Source organism: Salmo salar, chromosome 06 (assembly GCF_965601325.2).
Source record: "Salmo salar chromosome 06, fSalSal1, whole genome shotgun sequence".
Classification (NCBI taxonomy): Eukaryota; Metazoa; Chordata; class Actinopteri; order Salmoniformes; family Salmonidae; genus Salmo; species Salmo salar.
Genome location: NC_138296.1, coordinates 46,691,851 through 46,712,558, shown reverse-complemented (window position 1 = coordinate 46,712,558; position 20,708 = coordinate 46,691,851). Strand labels below are relative to the sequence as shown.

The 20,708-nt window shown below is 45.1% G+C and overlaps 1 protein-coding gene and 3 non-coding genes across 5 annotated transcripts; all 4 read left to right on the top strand.

Moving 5' to 3' along the window:
- The first annotated feature begins 368 nt into the window (after positions 1-368).
- On the top strand, positions 369-20,397 carry kpnb1 (karyopherin (importin) beta 1). Of its 2 annotated transcripts, none has more exons than XM_014204519.3 (22): positions 369-704; positions 1,772-1,830; positions 5,218-5,400; positions 5,831-6,031; positions 6,257-6,409; positions 6,692-6,751; positions 6,873-6,962; positions 7,303-7,413; positions 7,806-7,907; positions 9,445-9,669; positions 12,608-12,799; positions 13,298-13,428; positions 13,945-14,092; positions 14,411-14,482; positions 14,907-15,051; positions 15,985-16,067; positions 16,407-16,514; positions 16,833-16,976; positions 17,349-17,454; positions 17,946-18,060; positions 18,318-18,479; positions 18,863-20,397. In XM_014204519.3, coding segments are annotated over exons 1-22 (2,631 nt in total). In that variant the 5' UTR covers positions 369-664; the 3' UTR covers positions 18,864-20,397. The 2 variants fall into 2 exon arrangements, with proteins under 2 accessions (XP_014059994.1, XP_014059993.1); XM_014204518.3 differs by having other exon boundaries at positions 6,692-6,760.
- Positions 16,144-16,287, top strand: LOC123743631 (small nucleolar RNA SNORA79). The gene has a single exon (XR_006770487.1). It is a non-coding gene; the product is annotated as a small nucleolar RNA SNORA79 (small nucleolar RNA).
- LOC123743630 (small nucleolar RNA SNORA79) lies at positions 17,034-17,177 on the top strand. The gene has a single exon (XR_006770486.1). It is a non-coding gene; the product is annotated as a small nucleolar RNA SNORA79 (small nucleolar RNA).
- LOC123743629 (small nucleolar RNA SNORA79) lies at positions 17,616-17,759 on the top strand. Its single transcript, XR_006770485.1, has one exon. It is a non-coding gene; the product is annotated as a small nucleolar RNA SNORA79 (small nucleolar RNA).
- Positions 20,398-20,708: the final 311 nt, after the last annotated feature.

Genomic DNA, 20,708 nt, shown 5'->3' with positions numbered 1-20,708 from the left:
TCGGCAGTACATAAAAGTATAGGGGGATTACTGAGATACATACATGAGTTGTACCAACTGAAATGACGGTTAAATGTCATTACATTAGGCTAGCTAGCCATTTTGTCCAGTCCACATTTGGTTTTGAATTTATTGAGAAGTCAGATCATTTTATGGTTGATTAAATACAGGACATCAAAGTTACAACTTAGACAACAATTATACAACAGTTGGCTAATACTTTACCTATTTGAACAATCGTCAAGTTTTGATTAAAAATGAATATGTTTTAGGTCCAGAAAAGGTGTGCGCACATGAAAACGCGCTCGCGCGGAAGATAGGGAGGAGTTTTTTTTTTTCTTCTTTTCTTTTTTCATAGAAGCGGCGCGTGATATCCTTCCGCGGGAGTCGAGCAAGGCCCTTTCCCTCCCGACAACACAGAATGAACAAGCGGCATTGCTGCTTAAACCATTTTTTTTCAGGTTCCGCGTTTGGAATTAGCGCATATCCAGAGTAAACTAATCGGCTGGGGGATACTGGGCGTGTATGTTTTTCTCACCGGCTTTCATTGATTTATCCACGGTCTTGTTACTTTGGTTGAACACTGAAGAAATATAATCCGGGGTTGAGTTGTGCGCGGCAATCTAACTAGCAAGCGACTTCTGTGTAGAGTGGTTGGGACAGAATGGAGCTGATAACAATCCTCGAAAAAACTGTCTCTCCAGGTGATTATACAGCTCCATATACTTATCTTTAACATTTGCTATGTGAAGAGTTTAGGCCCAGCAACTTGACATATCTGTATTTGATAACGATAACGGGTGAAAGTTAAATCAGAAAAAGGGAGGAGGGAAATGCCTAGCAGTCGGCTAACTAGGCTGCTAATGTTACGGCCTACTCACTCTGCGGATGCGGCTTCTGTGGTGAATTCGCTAACATGCTAACTTTTAGCACTGTTAATAGTTCAATCTGGGCGGCGTTGACAAAGCTGCCAGTTGTCAAAATGTATTATCCGTTGAGAAAGTTGTCACCCACATAGTTGGTCATTTTGATGTGATATTTTTACTGGTTTGATACGTATAGTTACCTATCAATTAACTTGGCTAACTAGCCATTCATGTGCAACTAAATCGGCCCTGCCTTGCACGCCCGCTAACTTTAAAGATTACTATCCAAGTACTGTAACTAGCATGTGCATGATGTGCCGATGTGAGAAAAAAAATAGAAAGGTCCTGGACTCGATCATGTAAACCTTATTAGGCCGTATACACTAGCTAGTGAAGTAAACAGTTGTGCATTGCCCGTGGTGATGTAACATCTAGAGCGAACTACGTTAGCTTAATAGTTTGATACGAGTTGGTTAGCTCGATGGCTAACTTAATCGTTGGCCTCTAGTAGCTATCCGCTAGTGAGCATAGCATCCCCGGTAGCCAGCGTGTTGTATGACATGGGTCACCTATCTAACTAGTAAGGCTTGATAAATTGGCTATTTAATTTAGCTAGTTAACGAACTAATCTCGCATCAGGAAATGTACACCCACAATTTCCCAAGTAGATTTCCCAATTATCGCAGCAGCAGTGAATGTGATCACTGGTGCGCACTGTACATACTAGCTAATGTTAGCTAGGTAATCGTGGTAGCCTAGCTAGCTAATCGTTCTAGCTAGCTAGGCAATGTAGGAATTGCAGATGCATGCTAACAGAACTTTGCTGCTTCATATTGTAGCTAACTAGCAAGTGCATTAGCTATTCGCATAGTATAACGCTCACATTTTCTCCCTCGCCCCCTCAGATCGAAATGAACTGGAGGCGGCACAGAAGTTTCTGGAGCAGGCGGCAATTGAGAATTTGGTTTGTATAACTACACATTTTATCAGTCAGACGGATAATATATTCCGGTCACATTCAGGTCTGGCGCCAGAAACACAGGGCATGAGCGCATTGAATTGAATTGCCGGCGTTTTCAACTGGGCCCTTCTTCCTCCATCTCAACATTATGGCAGCAGCGTCACACACCTCAGCTTTCGCGAATGAATGGAGACCTAGCATTAACCCACGTTAGCTAGCTAGCACACCAGCTACACCATTGTTGGAATCCAGTGCCTTGGCATGATCACTTGGCACTAACAACATTTCGCCAAATTCACGTTTTCAGTGATTTATTTTTGTGTATTCATTCGGATTAATTTCACTTGAGCAGTATAACCCCGGCATCGAAAAACGAGTACACTGATGATAGCAGGGCGGATTACCCTGTTTTGATATGGACACATGTGGCTAACATGTTGTAATCTTATAGCTGCATTTGATTCAGTATGCTATTCATGTAACTAATAGTTAACCGGAAAGCTGCCTGATAGGCTTTTACTAGTGAGCAAGAGCACTCCTCCCCCTGACAGATGTCCATTGCATTTTTGGAGTAGAAAGCGAAAGAGGGTGTAGCTAGCTGGCTAGAGAAGAGGAAGTAAGGCGTGATCAAGGCATCTGTCATTGAACTACATTTTTGCATAGCTATTTAGCTTTGAAATATGAGTCTGCTTGTGTGTATGCTATGATAACTATTTTGGTCAGTGAAAAAAAAAAAGCTAGTTCATGCAAGGTGTACATCTGCCACTTAACCTTTCTCTTGCTAGACTATTGTGCATCTATTGTGCAATATATACAAGTTATATATTCTGCAGGGTAGGCAAAAGCTAAACTTGGATTGTGTAATCTCTTGTTTTATTTGGCCACACTTCCCTATGTAGCTTTTTTCAAGTCAAAATAATATAAATATATAGATATTTTACATTTTAGTCATTTAGCAGACATACAGGAGCAGTTAGGGTTACGTGCCTTGCTCAAATGGCACATTGGTAGATGTTTATTTTTTTATTACCTAGTTGCCTCAGGGAATCGAACCAGCGAACTTTTGGTTACTGGCCCAACACTCTTAACTGCAAGGCACCATGGCTTTGTTTCCTGGACTGTGCAGCTCTGTTAATGATCAGTCACATAATTGGCTAGGCAGATCAAAAACTATTAAGGGAGTTTGACCCAAATCAGTAGTCAGAAGATGTCATGGTACATGTGTTGCTAAATGGCCTTCTTTTGTGGTGCCCTCCTGTCCTTCATTATCATTAAAGACCGCATTATGATTAAACCCCATGTCTTTTAATCCATCAGCTAAAGGGACATAGAGATTTCTTCTCCTACTCTAAGTATTTGGACATACATTTTTAATCTCCAGAAAGCCTAGATAGTGACACCAAGCTAGACACTTGATGCCTCATAGGCCCCACTAATGGGATGATCTGGAATAGGTGTCACATATGAACTCTTTCACATTGTTATAGCTTTGTTTTTCTCGCTCAGCAATTTACATACAATACTCCATAATGACAAAGCAAAACACATTTCTAGATATTTTTGTTAATTTATATAAAAAAAAAAAAATGAAATCACATATGTAAGTATTCAGACCCTTTACTCGGTACTTTGTTAAAGCACCTTTAGCAGCGATTACAGCTTCAAGTCTTCTTGGGTATGACGCGACAAGCTTGGCGCACCTGTATTTGGGGAGTTTCTCCCATTCTTCTCTGCAGATCCTCTCAAGCTCTGTCAGGTTGGATGGGGAGCGTTGCTGCACAGCTATTTCCAGGTCTCTCCAGAGATGTTCGATCAGGTTCAAGTCTGGGCTCTGTCTGGGCCACTCAAGGACATTCAGAAACTGCCTATGGTAGTTGTCCTGTTGAAAGGTGAACCTTAGCCCCAGTTTGAGCTCCTGAGTGCTCTGGAGCAGGTTTTCATCAAGGATCTCACTGTACTTTACTCCGTTCATCTTTCCCTCGATCCTGACTAGTCTCCCAGTCCCTGCTGCTGCAAAACATCCCCACAGCATGATGCTGCCACCAACGTGCTTCACTGTAGGGATGTTGCCCGGTTTCTTCCAGATGTGAGGCTTGGCATTCAGGCCAAAGAGTTGAATCTTGGTTTCATCAGACTAGAGAATCTTGTTTCTCATGGTCTTAAAGTCCTTTGGGTGCCTTTTGGCAAACTCCAAGCAGGCTGTCATGTGCATTTGACTGAGGAGTGGCTTCCGTCTGGTCACTACCATAAAGGCCTGATTGGTGGAGTGCTGCAGAGATGATTGTCCTTCTGGAAGGTTCTCCCATCTACACAGAGGAACTCTAGAGCTCATCAGGTGACCATCGGGTTCTTCGTCACCTCCCTGACCAAGGCCCTTCTCCCGCGATTGCTCAGTGTAGCCGGGCGGCCAGCTCTAGGAAGAGTCTTGGTGGTTCCAAACTTCTTCCGTTTTACGATTGATGGAGGCTATTGTGTTCTTGGGGACCGTCAATGCTGCCGACATTTTTTGGTACATTTCCCCAGATCTGTTCCTCGACACAATCCTGTCTGAGCTCTATGGACTATTCCTTTGACCTCATGGCTTGGTTTTTGTACTGAAATGCACTGTCAACTGTGGGACCTTATATAGACAGGTGTGTGCCTTTCCAAATCATGTCCAATCAAAAGAATTTACCACAGGTGGTCTCCAATCAAGTTGTAGAAACATCTCAAGGATGATCAATGGAAACAGGATGCACCTGAGCTCAATTTCGAGTCTTGTAGCAAAGGGTCTGAATACTTATGTACATAAGGTATTTCTGTTTATTTTTACATTTGCAAAAATGTCTAAACCTGTTTTCAGTTTGTCATTATGGGGTATTGCTAAAGATATCTTTTTAATCCATTTTAGTATAAGGCTGTAATGTAAGAAAATGTCAAGTGGTCTGAATACTTTCCAAATGCACTGTGTATGTAAAACAGAGACCTAAACAACTTACCAGGACCTGAATGAATTTAGCAGTTTGTTGTTTTGGTTACACAAACAAACGCATTACAGATCTGATTTAAAACCACCACACATGGATCAAAAGAGATTTGTGGAGCCCGCTGCTGCCACTCACTGACTGCAGCATGAATGGAATTTAGTGTCAATTGTTTTGCTGTTGCATACAAACCTGCTCCGTCATGTCTTTTGATTGATTACTAGCCTCCTACATCCTTCAGTTGCTGACTGTAACTGTTGAACACTGTTCAGAATCACTGCAGTGAAATCTTACTCATGCCTAGGACTGTGGTGATGACAATTTTTTCTTTTCTTACCTGTGTTTTACTAAACCACTACCATCTTATGGCCTGATTTTGTAAAAATACATTTTAAAAACTCTCCCCACCCACTCTCCCTTTCTCCAGCCCACGTTCCTGGTGGAGCTCTCCAAGGTGCTCGCCAACCCTGGCAACACCCAGGTGGCTCGCGTGGCCGCAGGGCTGCAGGTGAAGAACTCACTCACCTCCAAAGACCCGGACGTGAAGACACGCTACCAGCAGAGATGGCTTGCCATCGACGCCAACGCCCGGAGGGAGATCAAGAACTTTGTAAGGAGAAACTCCTCTTCTACCTCTTAGTTCAGATTTATTTATACTTTCCTTTTTATACTTTGGCTTTTATGTGGTCTCCTGGCCCCCCACCCATCCCCTCCCTCTTTTTTGGGATTGAAGTGTATTAAAGCCTCTTATGGCTTTGTTAAGTGACAGTGTGGGTTACACAGTGACAATCATTTCATTCAAATATCCCCTGGGGGAAAAGAGGACCCCGGTGCTAAAGTTGATTACTCTTTGACCCCCCCCCCCCCCCCCCCCCAAAAGATAATTTAACTGAAGAAACCTACCCCGCCAAATGACTTATTTGACTTAAGCCCTTGGCTCCTATAAGAACCAATGTCCTCTGTCTCACTTGGCTTCACCCAGCCAAATGCACCAGTTGATTCACCTCTAACCCCCCCCCCCTCCTTTCACTCCCCTCCAGGTTCTGCAGACCCTGGGCACGGAGACGTACCGGCCCAGCTCGGCCTCCCAGTGCGTGGCTGGCATCGCCTGCGCAGAGATCCCCGTCACCCAGTGGCCCGAGCTCATTCCCCAGCTGGTGGCCAACGTGACGGACCCCAGCAGCACTGAGCACATGAAGGAGTCCACCCTGGAGGCCATTGGATACATCTGCCAGGACATAGTGAGTGCCCCTGGCACACACACTTGCGCACATGAGGATACAGTGGTTATAACCTCTATCTACTGTAATATGAAACTTGTGATGTTGTGTCCTCAATTGCACAAAGACAAGGTTCCAAAATCGAACCTAGACTAAATTGGTTTCTTTGTTTTTCAGTGCATGTTTCGCTGCAGAGCAGACTTAACTTCCATGAACAACTGTCTTCTCTCCTCCCCTGTGCTGTAGGACCCTGAGCAGCTGCAGGACAACGCCAACCAGATCCTGACAGCCATCATCCAGGGCATGAGGAAGGAGGAGCCCAGCAACAACGTCAAGCTGGCTGCCACCAACGCGCTGCTCAACTCACTGGAGTTCACCAAAGCCAACTTCGACAAAGAGGTATGTTTGTGTCTCCTGCCCCGCCCTGCCTGTGTCCCACTATATTAGTGTTTAAGTTCCTCCTTTGCTGCATGATGTGACCCCAAAAATGGAAAGATGAAGTGGACAAATCTGAGCTTGTTTATAGACTTAAGTATCTGGTCTGTGATGAGAAACCATGCACCACGCTGAACGTGTGATGGACAACCCCTACCACAATATCTGAGACCTGCACACAAGGTTGGGTTTTGAATGCTTTGTCTATGGGCCTGTCATAACAGTGAATGGGTCTGTGTTTTCCAGACGGAGAGACACTTTATAATGCAAGTCGTCTGTGAGGCCACACAGTGCCCAGACACCAGAGTGAGTATCGTGAGTTTCTCTTTTCTATTTAAAACCTTTTTTGGCACATTTATTCCATGCTTTCAGCCAATAATCATATTCTTAACCAATGTTGGTGAAATGCAATGTCTGTCTCCCACAGGTACGAGTGGCTGCCTTACAGAACTTGGTGAAGATAATGTCTTTGTATTATCAGTACATGGAAACGTACATGGGCCCAGCACTGTTTGCGGTAAGCAACCCCATGCAGCAACTTGGTCTTTCTCTGTGGTCTTTAGATGTGCTTCTATTTCTTTCGGAAGAACTTAAGGCAGAACTCCAAACAAGGTCTTGGACTTTATCAGTTACTGATATTGTAGCGTCGCTTGTTGACCACTTGTCTGGTCTGTCTCGAGAAATAATGCACCACGCTGTAAAGCCTGATGTGTAACTCCTACGACAATATCTGAGACCTGCATGGACACCAAGGCCAGTAGTCTGTATCAAGGACGCTCCTTTAAAATGAACATCCTGACACCCCCCCCCCCCCCCCCCTCTCCCTTTGGTCTCTGTCCTCTCCCTCCCCCGAACAGATCACAATAGAAGCCATGAAAAGTGACATTGATGAAGTTGCCTTACAAGGAATCGAGTTCTGGTCGAACGTGTGCGACGAGGAGATGGATTTGGCCATTGAAGCGACTGAGGTGAGCCCCCCCCACCCCACACACACTTTCAAACGTGTTTTAACTCGATTAACTAAACACAAGGCAACACTGCAGCCCACGAATGTAAATGTACACATGTTTTATGTATTATAACACCAGAAAGGGTCGAGTGACGATCTAGCTCACCTGTCTGGTCTGTGATGAGAAATCATGCACCACGCTGAACGCCTGATGGATAACCCCTACCACTATCTGAGACCTTGACCTACCTTGTTATTTTGTTATCACACCATTAGTCAGCCATTAAGCTGACACCCTTACCTTGAGGGAGTTTATTTTAGACGCAAAATGCATACAATGGAGAGTTGCACAACAACAAAAAGGCAAATATTCCTCTTAAGTTTGGTACATCTCTCTCTCTCTCTCCCCAGGCATCGGAGCAGGGCCGGCCCCCGGAGCACACCAGCAAGTTCTATGCCAAAGGAGCCTTGCAATACCTGGTGCCCATCCTCACCCAGACACTCACCAAGCAGGTACCCAGGAGACGCGCCCGCGCCAGTCATTTTACACCTCGTTATCCTCTTCGTTACACATTAGGGCACAGATTTGAGACACAATTCAAGTGAAGCGTCTGTACACACCACACAACATTTCAGTCTGCAGTTTTTAGTGTTTAACACAAGGCAAGATTCCTTTCAGTTCACAGCCCAGCCTAGCTAACACGGTCCACACACAATTCTAAGTGAAACAATGCTAATGAGGTTGGCGGAGGGAGAAATCAACCAAACAGATTTGGATTAATGTGAAGCATGTGAAAAATGCCAGCCACAGGGTGTTGAAACTTTACCCGGACAGGGTAAGCCAGCCAGTGGAAGTGAAGGCATCCCCACCCAGTTTGTCCTTGGAGAGCAGGGCAGCGGTGGTGACTCTACATGATTTAATGTCAGCCAGAGTCACTAAAACGTCCATCCATAACACCTTTATAACCTAGAATGATCCCGTAGAGTGAGACAGTAACTGATTGATAAGGATATGGGTGTATCATTTGCTGTTATTAAAATCTCTGTACAACACTAATGCCTTTAGCTGGCAGAATCCTTAATCTTGAGATTAAATTAAGATTCTGCCTCCTAGGAAGACCTGTCTGGTCTGTGATGAGAATTCATGCACCACGCTGAACATGTGATGGATAACCCCTACCACAATATGAGACCTGCAGACGTGTATTTTTAATTTAACCTTTATTTAACTAGGCAAGTCAGTTGAGAACAAATTCCTATTTACAATGACGGCCTACACTGGCCAAAGCCGGATGACGCTGGGCCAATTGTGCGCTGCCCTATTGGACTCCCAATCGTGGCCGGTTGTGATACAGCCTGGATTTGAACCAAGGTGTCTGTAGTGACGCGTCTAGCACTGAGATGCAGTGCCTTAGACCACTGCGCCACTTGGGAGCCCGTATTAAAGCGGGGGGGGGGGCTCCTCACCCATCCAGGCGCCACCATTTTGTGTCTAATACCACAGATACAAAATAGTTGATAGTCCCCCAGGAAGACTCTGTTCTACTGCTCCCACCCATTCTATAATAAGTACAAGTGTACCAAGTGAAGTCTAGCAGGGAGGTGTGAAGATTTCTGTACGTGCCACCCCAGTCTATCTATTAGGGGCTTTAATGAGACACTCTGTACTTGTCTAGCTGAATTTGTGTGTCCCATTTGGTCTGTCCTTTGTGTTGATATCTGTTCTTTTGTGTGTCCTTTTGTGCAGAATGTCCATGTTGATATGCTATAGGTACCTGTTCATGTAAATGTATGCCTTTTCCTTTGGGTCTCCTTCCCCTCTACACAATCGGGTCATCTCTCCCGGCATACCTTTTTATGTAAATGTCTTTCCTCTCACCTCTCCTATGTGCAAGTCCAGTATAGATTCCTTTCATACTCCTCCTTCCCTCTTCCCCTCCTTCTATGTTCCTCTGTCAATAGACATTGGTTTTATCCCTCCTTTTCTCAATGTCATAACGTTTCATGTAAATGTGTCTCCTCTCATTCACCCCTCTCGCTTCCTCCTCAGGACGAGAACGACGACGATGACGACTGGAACCCGTGCAAGGCGGCGGGCGTGTGCCTGATGCTGCTGGCCACGTGCTGCGAGGACGACGTGGTGCCTCACGTGCTGCCCTTCATCAAGGAGCACATCAAGCACCCCGACTGGCGCTACCGCGACGCCTCCGTCATGGCCTTCGGCTCCATCCTGGAGGGGCCCGAGCTCAACCAGCTCAAACCCCTCGTCATTCAGGTGACTAACTTCACCAAATCTAGACATGAAGACATATTCAACGTGCTATAAGCTATTCTTGTAACGGTTTCGCTAATAATCACACCCCTCACTATTGCCATTGGTTGCACTAATTGCAGTCTTTGTCTACATAACCTGGTTCAAGCATTCAAGACATTACCCTGAAGAAGGCACAGTGATGCCAAAATGTTGGTTTACCCAATAAATGACTGGGTGTTTTATTTATTTATATATATATATATAGTGTGCGACTATTTTAATATCTTAGTTTATTCGTCATTAGTCAGCACCTCTACACAAAATAATTTTCTCTGGGTGTGCGCCAGGTCATGCTTTTTATTAGACATGAAGACAGGCCATAAACGGATCACCACCATATTATGATCTCAACCAGCAGCTAACATATCAGATAGAAGAGGAGTCTTGACCATCTGTTAGGAAATTCTTGGCATAGTAGGGATGGGATGTTGGGCTCTTTTGACTGACTCGGGATCTTGTCGACTCGTTCGACTCCTTTTGTTCATTTGAGTCAGTAATGCCCAGAGCACGCAGGACCCCCCCCCCCCCCCCCCCCCCCAACCGGTGAACGATGAACTGAAAACTAAAGTCCTGATTCCACAAGCCTCTTGTTCACATCTGGAGCTGTCATTTGTGATTGAGACATGTGAAACTGTGATTTTTAACAATGTACGTTTGTTGATCGCTAGGCACACAAATAAGATTATTTCTTTATTTATTTGAAACGAGGTATGGTTGTGGCTCCAACCGGACGAGATTATGAACGACTCTTGGTGGAATGCAATCCTTAAATGTCTCCCGTTAGGTTGACGAGCACAATGTTCAAACTGCAGCCCCCCAGAAAGAATAGTTCTGGAGTTTGAGTTTGTTGAGCAGAGGCTCTGGTTCAAAAGAAGAAAAACAAGTGTCGTCAATGACATTCAATAATCAATTCATTGCAGTCATTCTTGCACCATGCGATCAATTATCAGTTGTAAACATGTATTTTTCTTCTCGACGCTTATGATCCATTTCCCTGTGCGCGTATGACCGATGGTTGGTGGTCGGAGCACGTCTCTGGATCCGCTGAGCCGGAGAAGCGTGTATTGATCCTGCTGTAGGTAGGACTCACTGCGGCCAGTACAAGCGGGTCAAAACGAAAGACTAAAGTGAACCAGTCACTCAGGCAAAACAAATCATGCGTCTCGAGTCAGTAAAAAGAGTTGTTTAAAAAGAACGAATCGTTCGCGAACTGCTCATCGCTAAGGCATGGCCCAACCAGCTCAAATCCCTTGTCATGCAGGCCACCACACCAGCTACCTGCTGTATAATGATACCTACTTAATGATACTACCGATTTTCCCAAGGGGAAGTTTCGGTGGAGTTTAACAGCAGCATAGACTAACATGCATACTAACAATCCACCGTCTGACGGGTGTGTCGAGCAAGGAAGAGAATTGCTTGTGGCCAAGTAATGTATCTGTTGTAAAGGTCATTATCTCTAGGCTGCAAGCATTTCTCAGTTTCCTTGTGTTGCACGCCCATTGGATAATGCATTGTCTTTTCTGTGTGTTCTTAGCTTCATTATTAACCATAAGGGAGTTTATGTGCACGTTTCAGTTAATCTTTAGATGAACCACAATCTACCCTAATTTGTTGCCAGGGTGATTGGGTATTTACAGACTTGTTCATTCACAAGCAGGGTGGACTGGAGAGGCTGTTGAGGAGGCGGTATCAGCTGAACCACCATGTTCTTTCGTGGCTGCGTCTCAAATGGCTCCCTATTTGGCGCACTGCTTTCTACCGGGACACAAGTAATGCGTTATGTAGGGAATAGGGTGCCATTTTGGATACAGACTATGGCCCAATCCTTAACCCCCCCCCCCCACTGAACTGTGAACTGAAGTGGGTGCTTGTCTCAGAGTGAGCTAGTGATAAGCTTGTGTAAGTGTCCATAATCAGAGAGAGAACCTGTCATTCACTAGGCACCAAATTCAAAAGAACTGACACGGGACTACCTGACGTTATATCAAATCTTGTTTCCGCTGTAAAACGTGAATCTAATAAGGCAGGATAGAACCTTGTATCTGGTCAGTGATGAAAAAGATTGTACTCAAGACCCTTCACAACCCTGATGTTTAAATAGGATTTACCTGCACAGACAAGTTCAGTAAAGCTGGATTTGGACATACTCTGTAGTAGTTATGGGGGGGAATTGACAGTTACACATCGGAATGTTGTTTTTGATAACTCGTATCGTTTTGACGATATTGCAATATTTTTTTGCGCTAGTTGGCAGTTCCTGCACCAAAACTCCTGTGTTTTTCCTTCATAGCTTGTTCATCTTTTTATGTAGGAAGCCAATTTGTTGTCATCACTTTTATTTCCATGACTGAAACTCATTTTCTCGTGGCTCTCTTGTCCATCTGCAGCAGACATATGTTCAACAATGTGTTTGGAACATCGAATCACAATAAAATCACTAACAAATCGCAATACATTTAGAATCGTAGTACATAACATATCGTGAGGTCCCTGGCAATTCCCAGCCCTACTCTGTAGAGGCTCTGTGACAATCCCTGGTGGCCCCTTTCCCTGTTTGTCATATTTGAGACGCTACTGTTGTAAAATCTTGTCCACTGCCCTGCCTCTACTTCCAGCCCATGCCTCACTCGCTACACCTGAATACTGCTTGTTATATTAACAGTACCTTCCTTTCGCCGCCATCCATGCCGGTCTGTTTACTCTTGAACCCTGGTTAACAGTACTTAATAATGAATAAATGATCATTTATTACATTTCTATAGCGCTTTTCATAGAATCTCAACGCTCTTAAATGAGGAGACTTCGTGTGTGTGTGTGTGTGTGTGTGTGTGTCCCCCCCCGCTCATTGACACTACCGGGGTTAATGACCAGTCTGCTGTTGTTTTTCCCCTCCCAGGCAATGCCCACGCTGATTGAGCTGATGAAGGACCCCAGTGTTGTGGTGAGGGACACCACTGCCTGGACGGTGGGCAGGATCTGTGAGCTGCTGCCGGAGGCGGCCATCAACGAGGTGTACCTGGCCCCTCTGCTGCAGTGCCTCATCGAGGGCCTGGGGGCCGAGCCACGCGTCGCATCCAACGTCTGCTGGGTGAGACACAAGCTAGAGCCGCTTTTTGATTTGATTCATTTTACCATTTTTTAAAACGCAATTCGACAACACGTGGATACAATGCATTTAAAATTGAGGAGAACGGCAAACGTTGAACAGCTTATTGCCATTGTGGGCCTCCACCACACATGCAACAGTAGTACTTTGTTAATCCCACAGATAAGAATTTCATCACCACAAGCATCAACGATATACTGCACAGTACAAAGCCACTTGCTCATTTACAATTGATGCCTTAGATCTGTCCACCACACTCGAGTGAAATATGTTGCATCAAAGTATCTGTAGTTGAGAGAACTGTCAGGTCTGTGACGGGAGATCATGCACCATGCTGAATATGTGGTGGATAACCCCTAACCACAGTATCTGAGACCTGTTAAAGACATTTAGTTTTTTTTAGGACCAAAAATAATGATTCATGGTTTTCATATGAATCCCCTCATAACTTCTCCCCCCCCATCCCTTTCCCTCCCTCAGGCCTTCTCCAGCCTGGCGGAAGCCGCGTACGAAGCCACAGATGCAGCGGAGGACCAGGAGGAGCCTGCCACGTACTGCCTCTCCTCCTCCTTCGAACTCATCGTCCAGAAACTCCTAGAAACTACAGACAGGTAGGCAGGACTGTCCAGAAACGGTAGACTGGTAAGCAGGACAGGGGGATGGAACGTCACCTTCTATTGTCAGGACTGTAGAGGTTTAGAAACCTCAACTTTGCTAGTCAAACTAGACATTTTGTCTGGAGGATTTCTAGAGTTAGCTGGAGACTAACTCTGGTATGTGATGAGAAATCATGCACCACGCTGAGCATGTGATGGATAACCACTACCACAATATCTGAGGCCTTCAACGACAAAAATGCATTTGGAGATGTAGAATGGCGCTAAAATCCACTTCCTCAGGAAATCCTTTGAAGCCCTTAGCTCTACATACCCTTTTGAAGGCTGTGAGTCTCTTATCCAGTCTCGTCGTCCTAAATCGATCAGGTTTATGTATTTAAATGCACCAAATTATTTGCTAAGAATTGCACACCTTTCTGTATAATATAAAATGCAAGTAATTTTGTTTTCCTGCTGCATAGTAATGATTTGAAGTGAAATAAATCAATATTCTCCCTCTTTGTTCATCAGGCCGGACGGTCACCAGAACAACTTGCGCAGCGCGGCCTACGAGGCCCTGATGGAGATTGTGAAGAACAGCGCCAAGGACTGCTACCCAGCCGTGCAGAAGACCACCCTGGTCATCATGGAGCGCCTGCAGCAGGTCCTGCAGATGGAGGTGGGTCCCAACAGAGAGGAGGGATGGGAGAGAGCGATGGATTGGGGGCTGGGGCAAAAAAGGGGGTAACCTTTTTGGTCTGTGATGAGAAATCATGTACTCACTACTCTGAAAAGCTCTGATGTTTACTTAAGGATTTATCTGAGACCTACTTTCAATTATTAGACATTTTGCTTGGAGTCTTTTCTGTATTGAATAAACTCCCATTGAAGGAACTGTTGATTTCATGTGCTCTCTCTCTCTCTCTCTCTCTCTCTCTCTCTCTCTCTCTCTCTCTCCTCTCTCTCTCTCTCTCTCTCTCTCTCTCTCTGTCCTCAGTCTCACATCCAGAGCACATCGGACAGAATTCAGTTCAACGACCTCCAGTCTCTACTGTGTGCCACCCTGCAGGTGAGACGAGCTGACTTTATTCAGTTTGACCCTCAAACTATTTCAACCTCCCCAAACTAGAGGTAGAAGAAGAATACCTAGGGGGTTCCATGAATATATTTAGCTGTCTTGAGTATTTTTAAAGCCTTAGGAAAAAAAGTGATACACATTTTTAGTACCTGTCTGATCTGTGACGAGAGATCGTGTACTGAATACCCTGACGACACTAATAGGAAGAATCTGAGATCTGCACAGACATGATCTAAAATGTACTAGGAAAGGAGAAGGCTTTATGAGGAAAGGTACCGTAGACGGCCACCCAGCAAGGAAACAACTTCTGGGTTGGAGTTCTCCTCTTTCCCGCTTCTCCTTACAGTAGCTAAACAACGTTCAAGTTAGCCTGTGCTATGTTAGGTTAACCCTTTCCCTCCCCACTTCTCTATAGAATGTGCTGAGGAAGGTGCAGCACCAGGACGCGTTGCAGATCTCAGACGTGGTGATGGCCTCCCTGCTCAGAATGTTCCAGAACACCGCCGGCTCCGGGGGCGTACAGGAGGATGCACTCATGGCCGTCTCAACCTTGGTGGAAGGTGAGCCATTTAAAACGGTCACACTGTGGTAGATGGGTACATTTTTAAAGTGTTTTTAAAATAAAATAAAAAATGTTTTAGATAGGTCACACACAGGGTTTTCTACTCACACCCTCCACCCACTTTAGTAGGATGAATTATGTTTATGTGAATCCAAGCGGTTAAACCTCGTATCTGGTCTGTGATGAGAAATCTTGTACTCAAAACCCTGATGTCTCAGATAAATCCAATTAAACCTGTTTCCAGCCGCTTGGTTAATGTGAAACTGATTTCCACGCTTCTTACAGTATGTAAATGGTGTGTTGCATGTCCAGTGTCACATGCCTCACTGAGCATTTTTACATGCACACCAAAAATTCAGTGTTATGGCAATGGGCAGAGTATGGCATTAGTCATGTAAACATGTTACTCTGCTTATCTTAATTGCTGTAAGGTCACAATCAAAGTAAACATAAGCCAATTAAAACAGCTCTGAAAACCAGGTATCTTTCGAAAGATTAGGATGTATATAAACGGCTTAATCGGTGTTCCAGCGGCGTATTCGATCGGTGCATGTGCTAGCACCAGCAATTCAAGCCTCCATCTTATGCGCGAGTGAAGTGAGTTTGGGCCAACTGAAAGTATGAATCTTAGAAACAGTTTTCACATACAAACTTTATATGTCTGAACTCAATCAAATAGGCTTCCCAAAAATGACATGGTCGCAATGGTCATTTTGATTGAAGAATTTCTGTATTTATCAAAGTGCCAACCAGGTAGACTGATTTTAGATATGTCCATATAAACAGGATTATTAGTGGAAATTGTTGTTTTTGCAAAGCATGTAAACATTTAAATCGAATTGTCATATTTAATTTTGACTATTCACAATAATTGTGTGCATGTAACCATATTCAATGTTGTTCTGTGATGTCTTCTATGTTTCTTCCTCAGTTTTGGGTGCTGACTTTCAGAAATACATGGATGCCTTTAAACCCTTCCTGGGAATTGGACTGAAGAATTATGCAGAATATCAAGTGGGTTCTGTGATTTCTCAAGGATTATAATCATATTAATCTCGTGAAGTAAAAAAACAAGATTTCTCCCTTCCACTGACACCTGTTCCTCTCGCTGCTCTGAGCTGTGGCAGCTGGGATTTTAGGTGGTCACAGAGTAAAGCAGGGTCTATTTCACCCAGTGTTCATGAGGTAGCAGGGCTGCCATTATCTACACTGGACTTTGCGGGACCCCACACTTGAAATGCACTGATTTAGTAGCTAAGTATCTTCTAGTAATGCTTGCTGTGAGAGTCAACACTCAATTATTTGACCTAGCTACACTACTCGCCCTCCCTCCCTCCCTCCCTCCCTTGTCAGGTCTGTCTGGCCGCGGTGGGCCTGGTGTGTGACCTGTGCCGAGCCCTGATGTCCAACATCCTGCCTTACTGCGACGAGATCATGCAGCTCCTGCTGGAGAACCTGGGGGTGAGTTGTACTTTACTTTCTGCCATCTGTGTTGGTAATGACATGGCTACCATTATCAATACTGGAATGTGCAGGACCATACATTTTGAGTCTTATTGCAGATTTACAGCCTCTGTTTTGTTGATCGGTTACTGTGTAGAAGCGTGTAAATGCCTTCGCGTCAAGCTGACCGTAGACACCAACAACAACAAAAAATTATCGGGAAGAAAGGGGTTATGATTCCAGCTGTCTTTGTTCATATGGGTTAGGTTAAGTCTTGTAGATACTCATGCAGTTTTTCATCAGTACTGACTAAAGGCGTGTGTGTCGCCCCTGCAGAATGAGAATGTGCACCGGTCAGTGAAGCCCCAGATCCTGTCAGCATTTGGAGACATTGCCCTGGCCATCGGAGGGGAGTTCAAGAAGTACCTGGAGATCGTCCTGGACACGCTGCAGCAGGCGTCGCAGGCACAAGTCGACAAGGTAGAACAGATGGACACGCACTGTACCACATTGGCATCCCCATTTTTCGTTTGACCCTGACGCCTGTTCCTCTCGCTGCTCTGAGCTGTGGCAGCTGGGATTTTAGGTGGTCACAGAGTAACATAGGGTCTCTTTCACCCAGTGTTCATGAGGTAGCAGGGCTGCCATTGTCTACACTGGACTTTGCGGGACCCCACAAGTTTCTTCCCTGAGCATTTGTGTTGAACCTTGTTAAGCTTGCCTCTTCCGGAGTTTGTTAGGGATATTAGTATTATAGTGGTCAATAGATAACAATGACAGTTGCCCTCCTCGACGCTGTGTGTCCTCCGTCCCTCTAACCTGCTGTGTGTGTTGGTTCCTTCCCCCTGGCAGACGGACTATGACATGGTGGACTATCTGAACGAGCTGCGAGAAGGCTGCCTGGAGGCCTACACTGGCATCATCCAGGGCCTGAAGGGAGACCAGGAGAACGTGCACCGTGAGTCCGCCATCCTCCCACTGTCATAACTAATCTACAGATTTTGTGGCTCTAGTATTTTGCTGTTTTGCCGACTATGTTATTGATATTGTGTCTTGAGATGCCAAATGTACGATTTTCCTGCACTAGTGTTTACAGTAGAGACTGAGGAGTTCTTCCACTGACGCCTGTTCCTCTCGCTGCTCTGAGCTGTGGCAGCTGGGATTTTAGGTGGTCACAGAGTAACATAGGGTCTCTTTCACCCAGTGTTCATGAGGTAGCAGGGCTGCCATTGTCTACACTGGACTTTGCGGGACCCAGCACTTGCACATTGTGGCACACTGAGAAGTCAGAAAATCGGCAAATGCCACTTCCTAACACGCATCCTTAATCACCTCTTCGTCAGAATTATGGCAACTTTGAGTGAATACTGGGCATCTGTCACCTCTTGTCTTAATTCTCATGATTGCGCTGAACATTGTCTTCATTGCATCGTTCTGTCCTACCTGTAGCTGACGTGATGCTGGTGCAGCCCAGAGTGGAGTTCATCCTGTCCTTCATCCATCACATCGCTGAAGACGAGGACCACTCTGACGGCGTGGTGGCAAACGCCGCTGGACTTATAGGGTAAGGCAACTAGGATCATCTCAGTGGTAGTGACGCTTGCTTTGTGGATCACAATAATACTGAAGATGCTTTTGGGATGACATAGCATAAAAATGTTAGGGGCAGCTTGGGCTAAGATGCATGGAGGAGGGCAGGTGATCTCAAGGCATGAAAGACACTTCATAATGAATTCTGATTTTGCTTAGTTAACCCTTTCCCTCCCCTGTGACGTAAAATGTACTGCATGTGGTCCGACTCTCCCTCTTTCCTCTCCTCAGAGACCTGTGCACGGCCTTTGGGAAGGACGTGATGAAGCTGGTGGAGCTGCGGCCCCTCATCAACGACCTGCTGACGGAGGGTCGGAGGTCCAAGACCACCAAGACCAAGACGCTGGCCACATGGGCCACCAAGGAGCTGCGCAAGCTCAAGAGCCAGGCCTGGTGAGTTACTGACTGAACGTCACCCCTACAGCACCTCTAGGGCGTCACAAAACCGCAAGGGAATAGCTAGGGATAAAAAATAAAACGGTGTACAGTTTGAAAGTTAATGTTGCATTGGGAGATACTTATTCAGGAAGTGCTAGTCTTGTCCATTTTTTTTTTTATTTCATTATGGCGATGGCGTGAAATTCTAACCATTAGTGATTTCATGAAAGAGCATTTATAGAGCGTGTGACTTGGTGACCAATTCTGATATCTATAAAGTCACCAGAATTTCACTGGAGCAGCCTAATTTGAGGGATCACTCTGTGCATGGAGCACATGAACACAGGACTTTGGCTCCTTCAGCTAATAAGCTTTTCTTCCTCTTTTCCCCTCTACAGATTTCATGCTGGTTGGGGATAAGATGGACAACAATGAAAACGCCCCACTGGAATTTCTTCTGTCTTTTGCGTCGTGTCCGAGTTAAAGCAGAAGTGAAGCGTGCGCTGAGATGAGTGTCTGAGAATGTGTGAGTGAGAGCGAGAGTGAGCGAGGATCGACGTCACACCACCTTCTGAGTACAATTCCAGCAGTTGCCGGCAGACCAGCAGCGCCCCACCCCTGAACCCCCACCACCACTTCCTTAGCCCCCCCCCCCCGCCACCCTCTTCTTCTTCGGCCACCTGTGGACTGATTCTGACTTGACAAGGACTCCACACAAAAACGTGGATCGCTGTAGCCGGCTAGTTCTAGAACTCTTCTGAAAAAAACGAATATTAGTCTACAACAGGATCACCAGAGCAGAGAAATAAAACTGCCAAAATGTGGTTTCTTTTGAGGGAAAATACAAACAAAACATGATACGAATGAACGCGACTATTTTGCTCTTTGACCGATCTGTGGAAGACTTACTTTTTCCCTTGTCATTTTTTTTGGGGGTTCCTTCAAGCACTATATGGTTGTGGACTTGGTCAATTTTACGCAAACGTGAACTGAACCGGAATCTTAAAAATACAAACTTTTGGGGTGTTAGAAATGCGCCTAAAGGATCACTGCTGGAGTTGAAGGAAGATGAAACGAGGGGGACGAGCAGGCGGTCTCCACCCCCCTCGTCTCCTACTTCTAGCCCTCTCTGATATCCCCCAGCCTGCCCCTGCACGGAGCCCCCACAGCGATGCAGGGGTGGAGCTAGCTGACCAGCCTGGATGATGAAGTGTGTGTCTGTGAGGGAAGGGATTCACTGTCTCTACCCCCCCCCCCTCCCCCCCCGGTTATTTCAAATAAATAATAAAGCTTGATGCAAATTCAGTAAGATATATTTCTGATGCTGTTTGGGAGAGGGCAGTGGGGGCTCGGTAGATTACTTACTGGCAGCACTTGAGTGAATTGGCAAGAAGGTGTTTATTTCCTGCAAGAGAATCACTGACAAATGCTCACCGTTTCATTTTTTTTTATTTTAATGGCATCAGTTGTTTCTCTTCATCTTCAGTGTGGGCTTCTAGATAAACAGACCCTTTCTTGCCAGCCCTGTTAACAAGAATTGGTGAGGATTTATGCGTTGAGTGCACCAGGATCAATCAAGGCTAGGGGAACACTTCCAAAATAACTACATTTGACATGTAACACTTTGACATCTTCTTAGTGTTAAGATGAGCAAGGAGTAGAAAACGAGTGCCAAATTTAGACTACTCGTCATAGGGTAAAATACAACAAGCAAACACACACTTGCCTACAGCATGTAGTTCAGAAAGAAATCTATTGAACTACATGAACTAGTGAATTGGGCTTGTTTCAGTTCCCATTTGTTGGTTTCTCGCTGCACTTAGTTGGAAAAGGGTCACTCACCAAGCTGTTAAAATGAGAATCGACTACGTTTGTACAAGGTTATATTTTTCCATTGCTATGAAAAGAAACAATAAAATGATATCAAACATTCCCCAAGCAGTTCTGCTACTTTGGTCTGTATTTTCTTTTGTTTCTTGCAAATGTTTGTAATGCACTGTGATGACTTCAGTTTCCATGGCAACACTAGGTTGGTCGAGAGATCCCCAGAAACTTCCAGAAAATGTATCTTTCTATATTGGCATAATCAATCGGGTTCAATTTAACTTGTCTTCACTGTTTTGTACTGTTTACGTTCTCCAATGCATAAGTGTTGGATATGAGGCGTTTTCCATTTTGATTTGAGATTGGATATTTTTTGCAGTGACTTTGGTCCTCACACCACTTTGGATTGTGTAACATTGT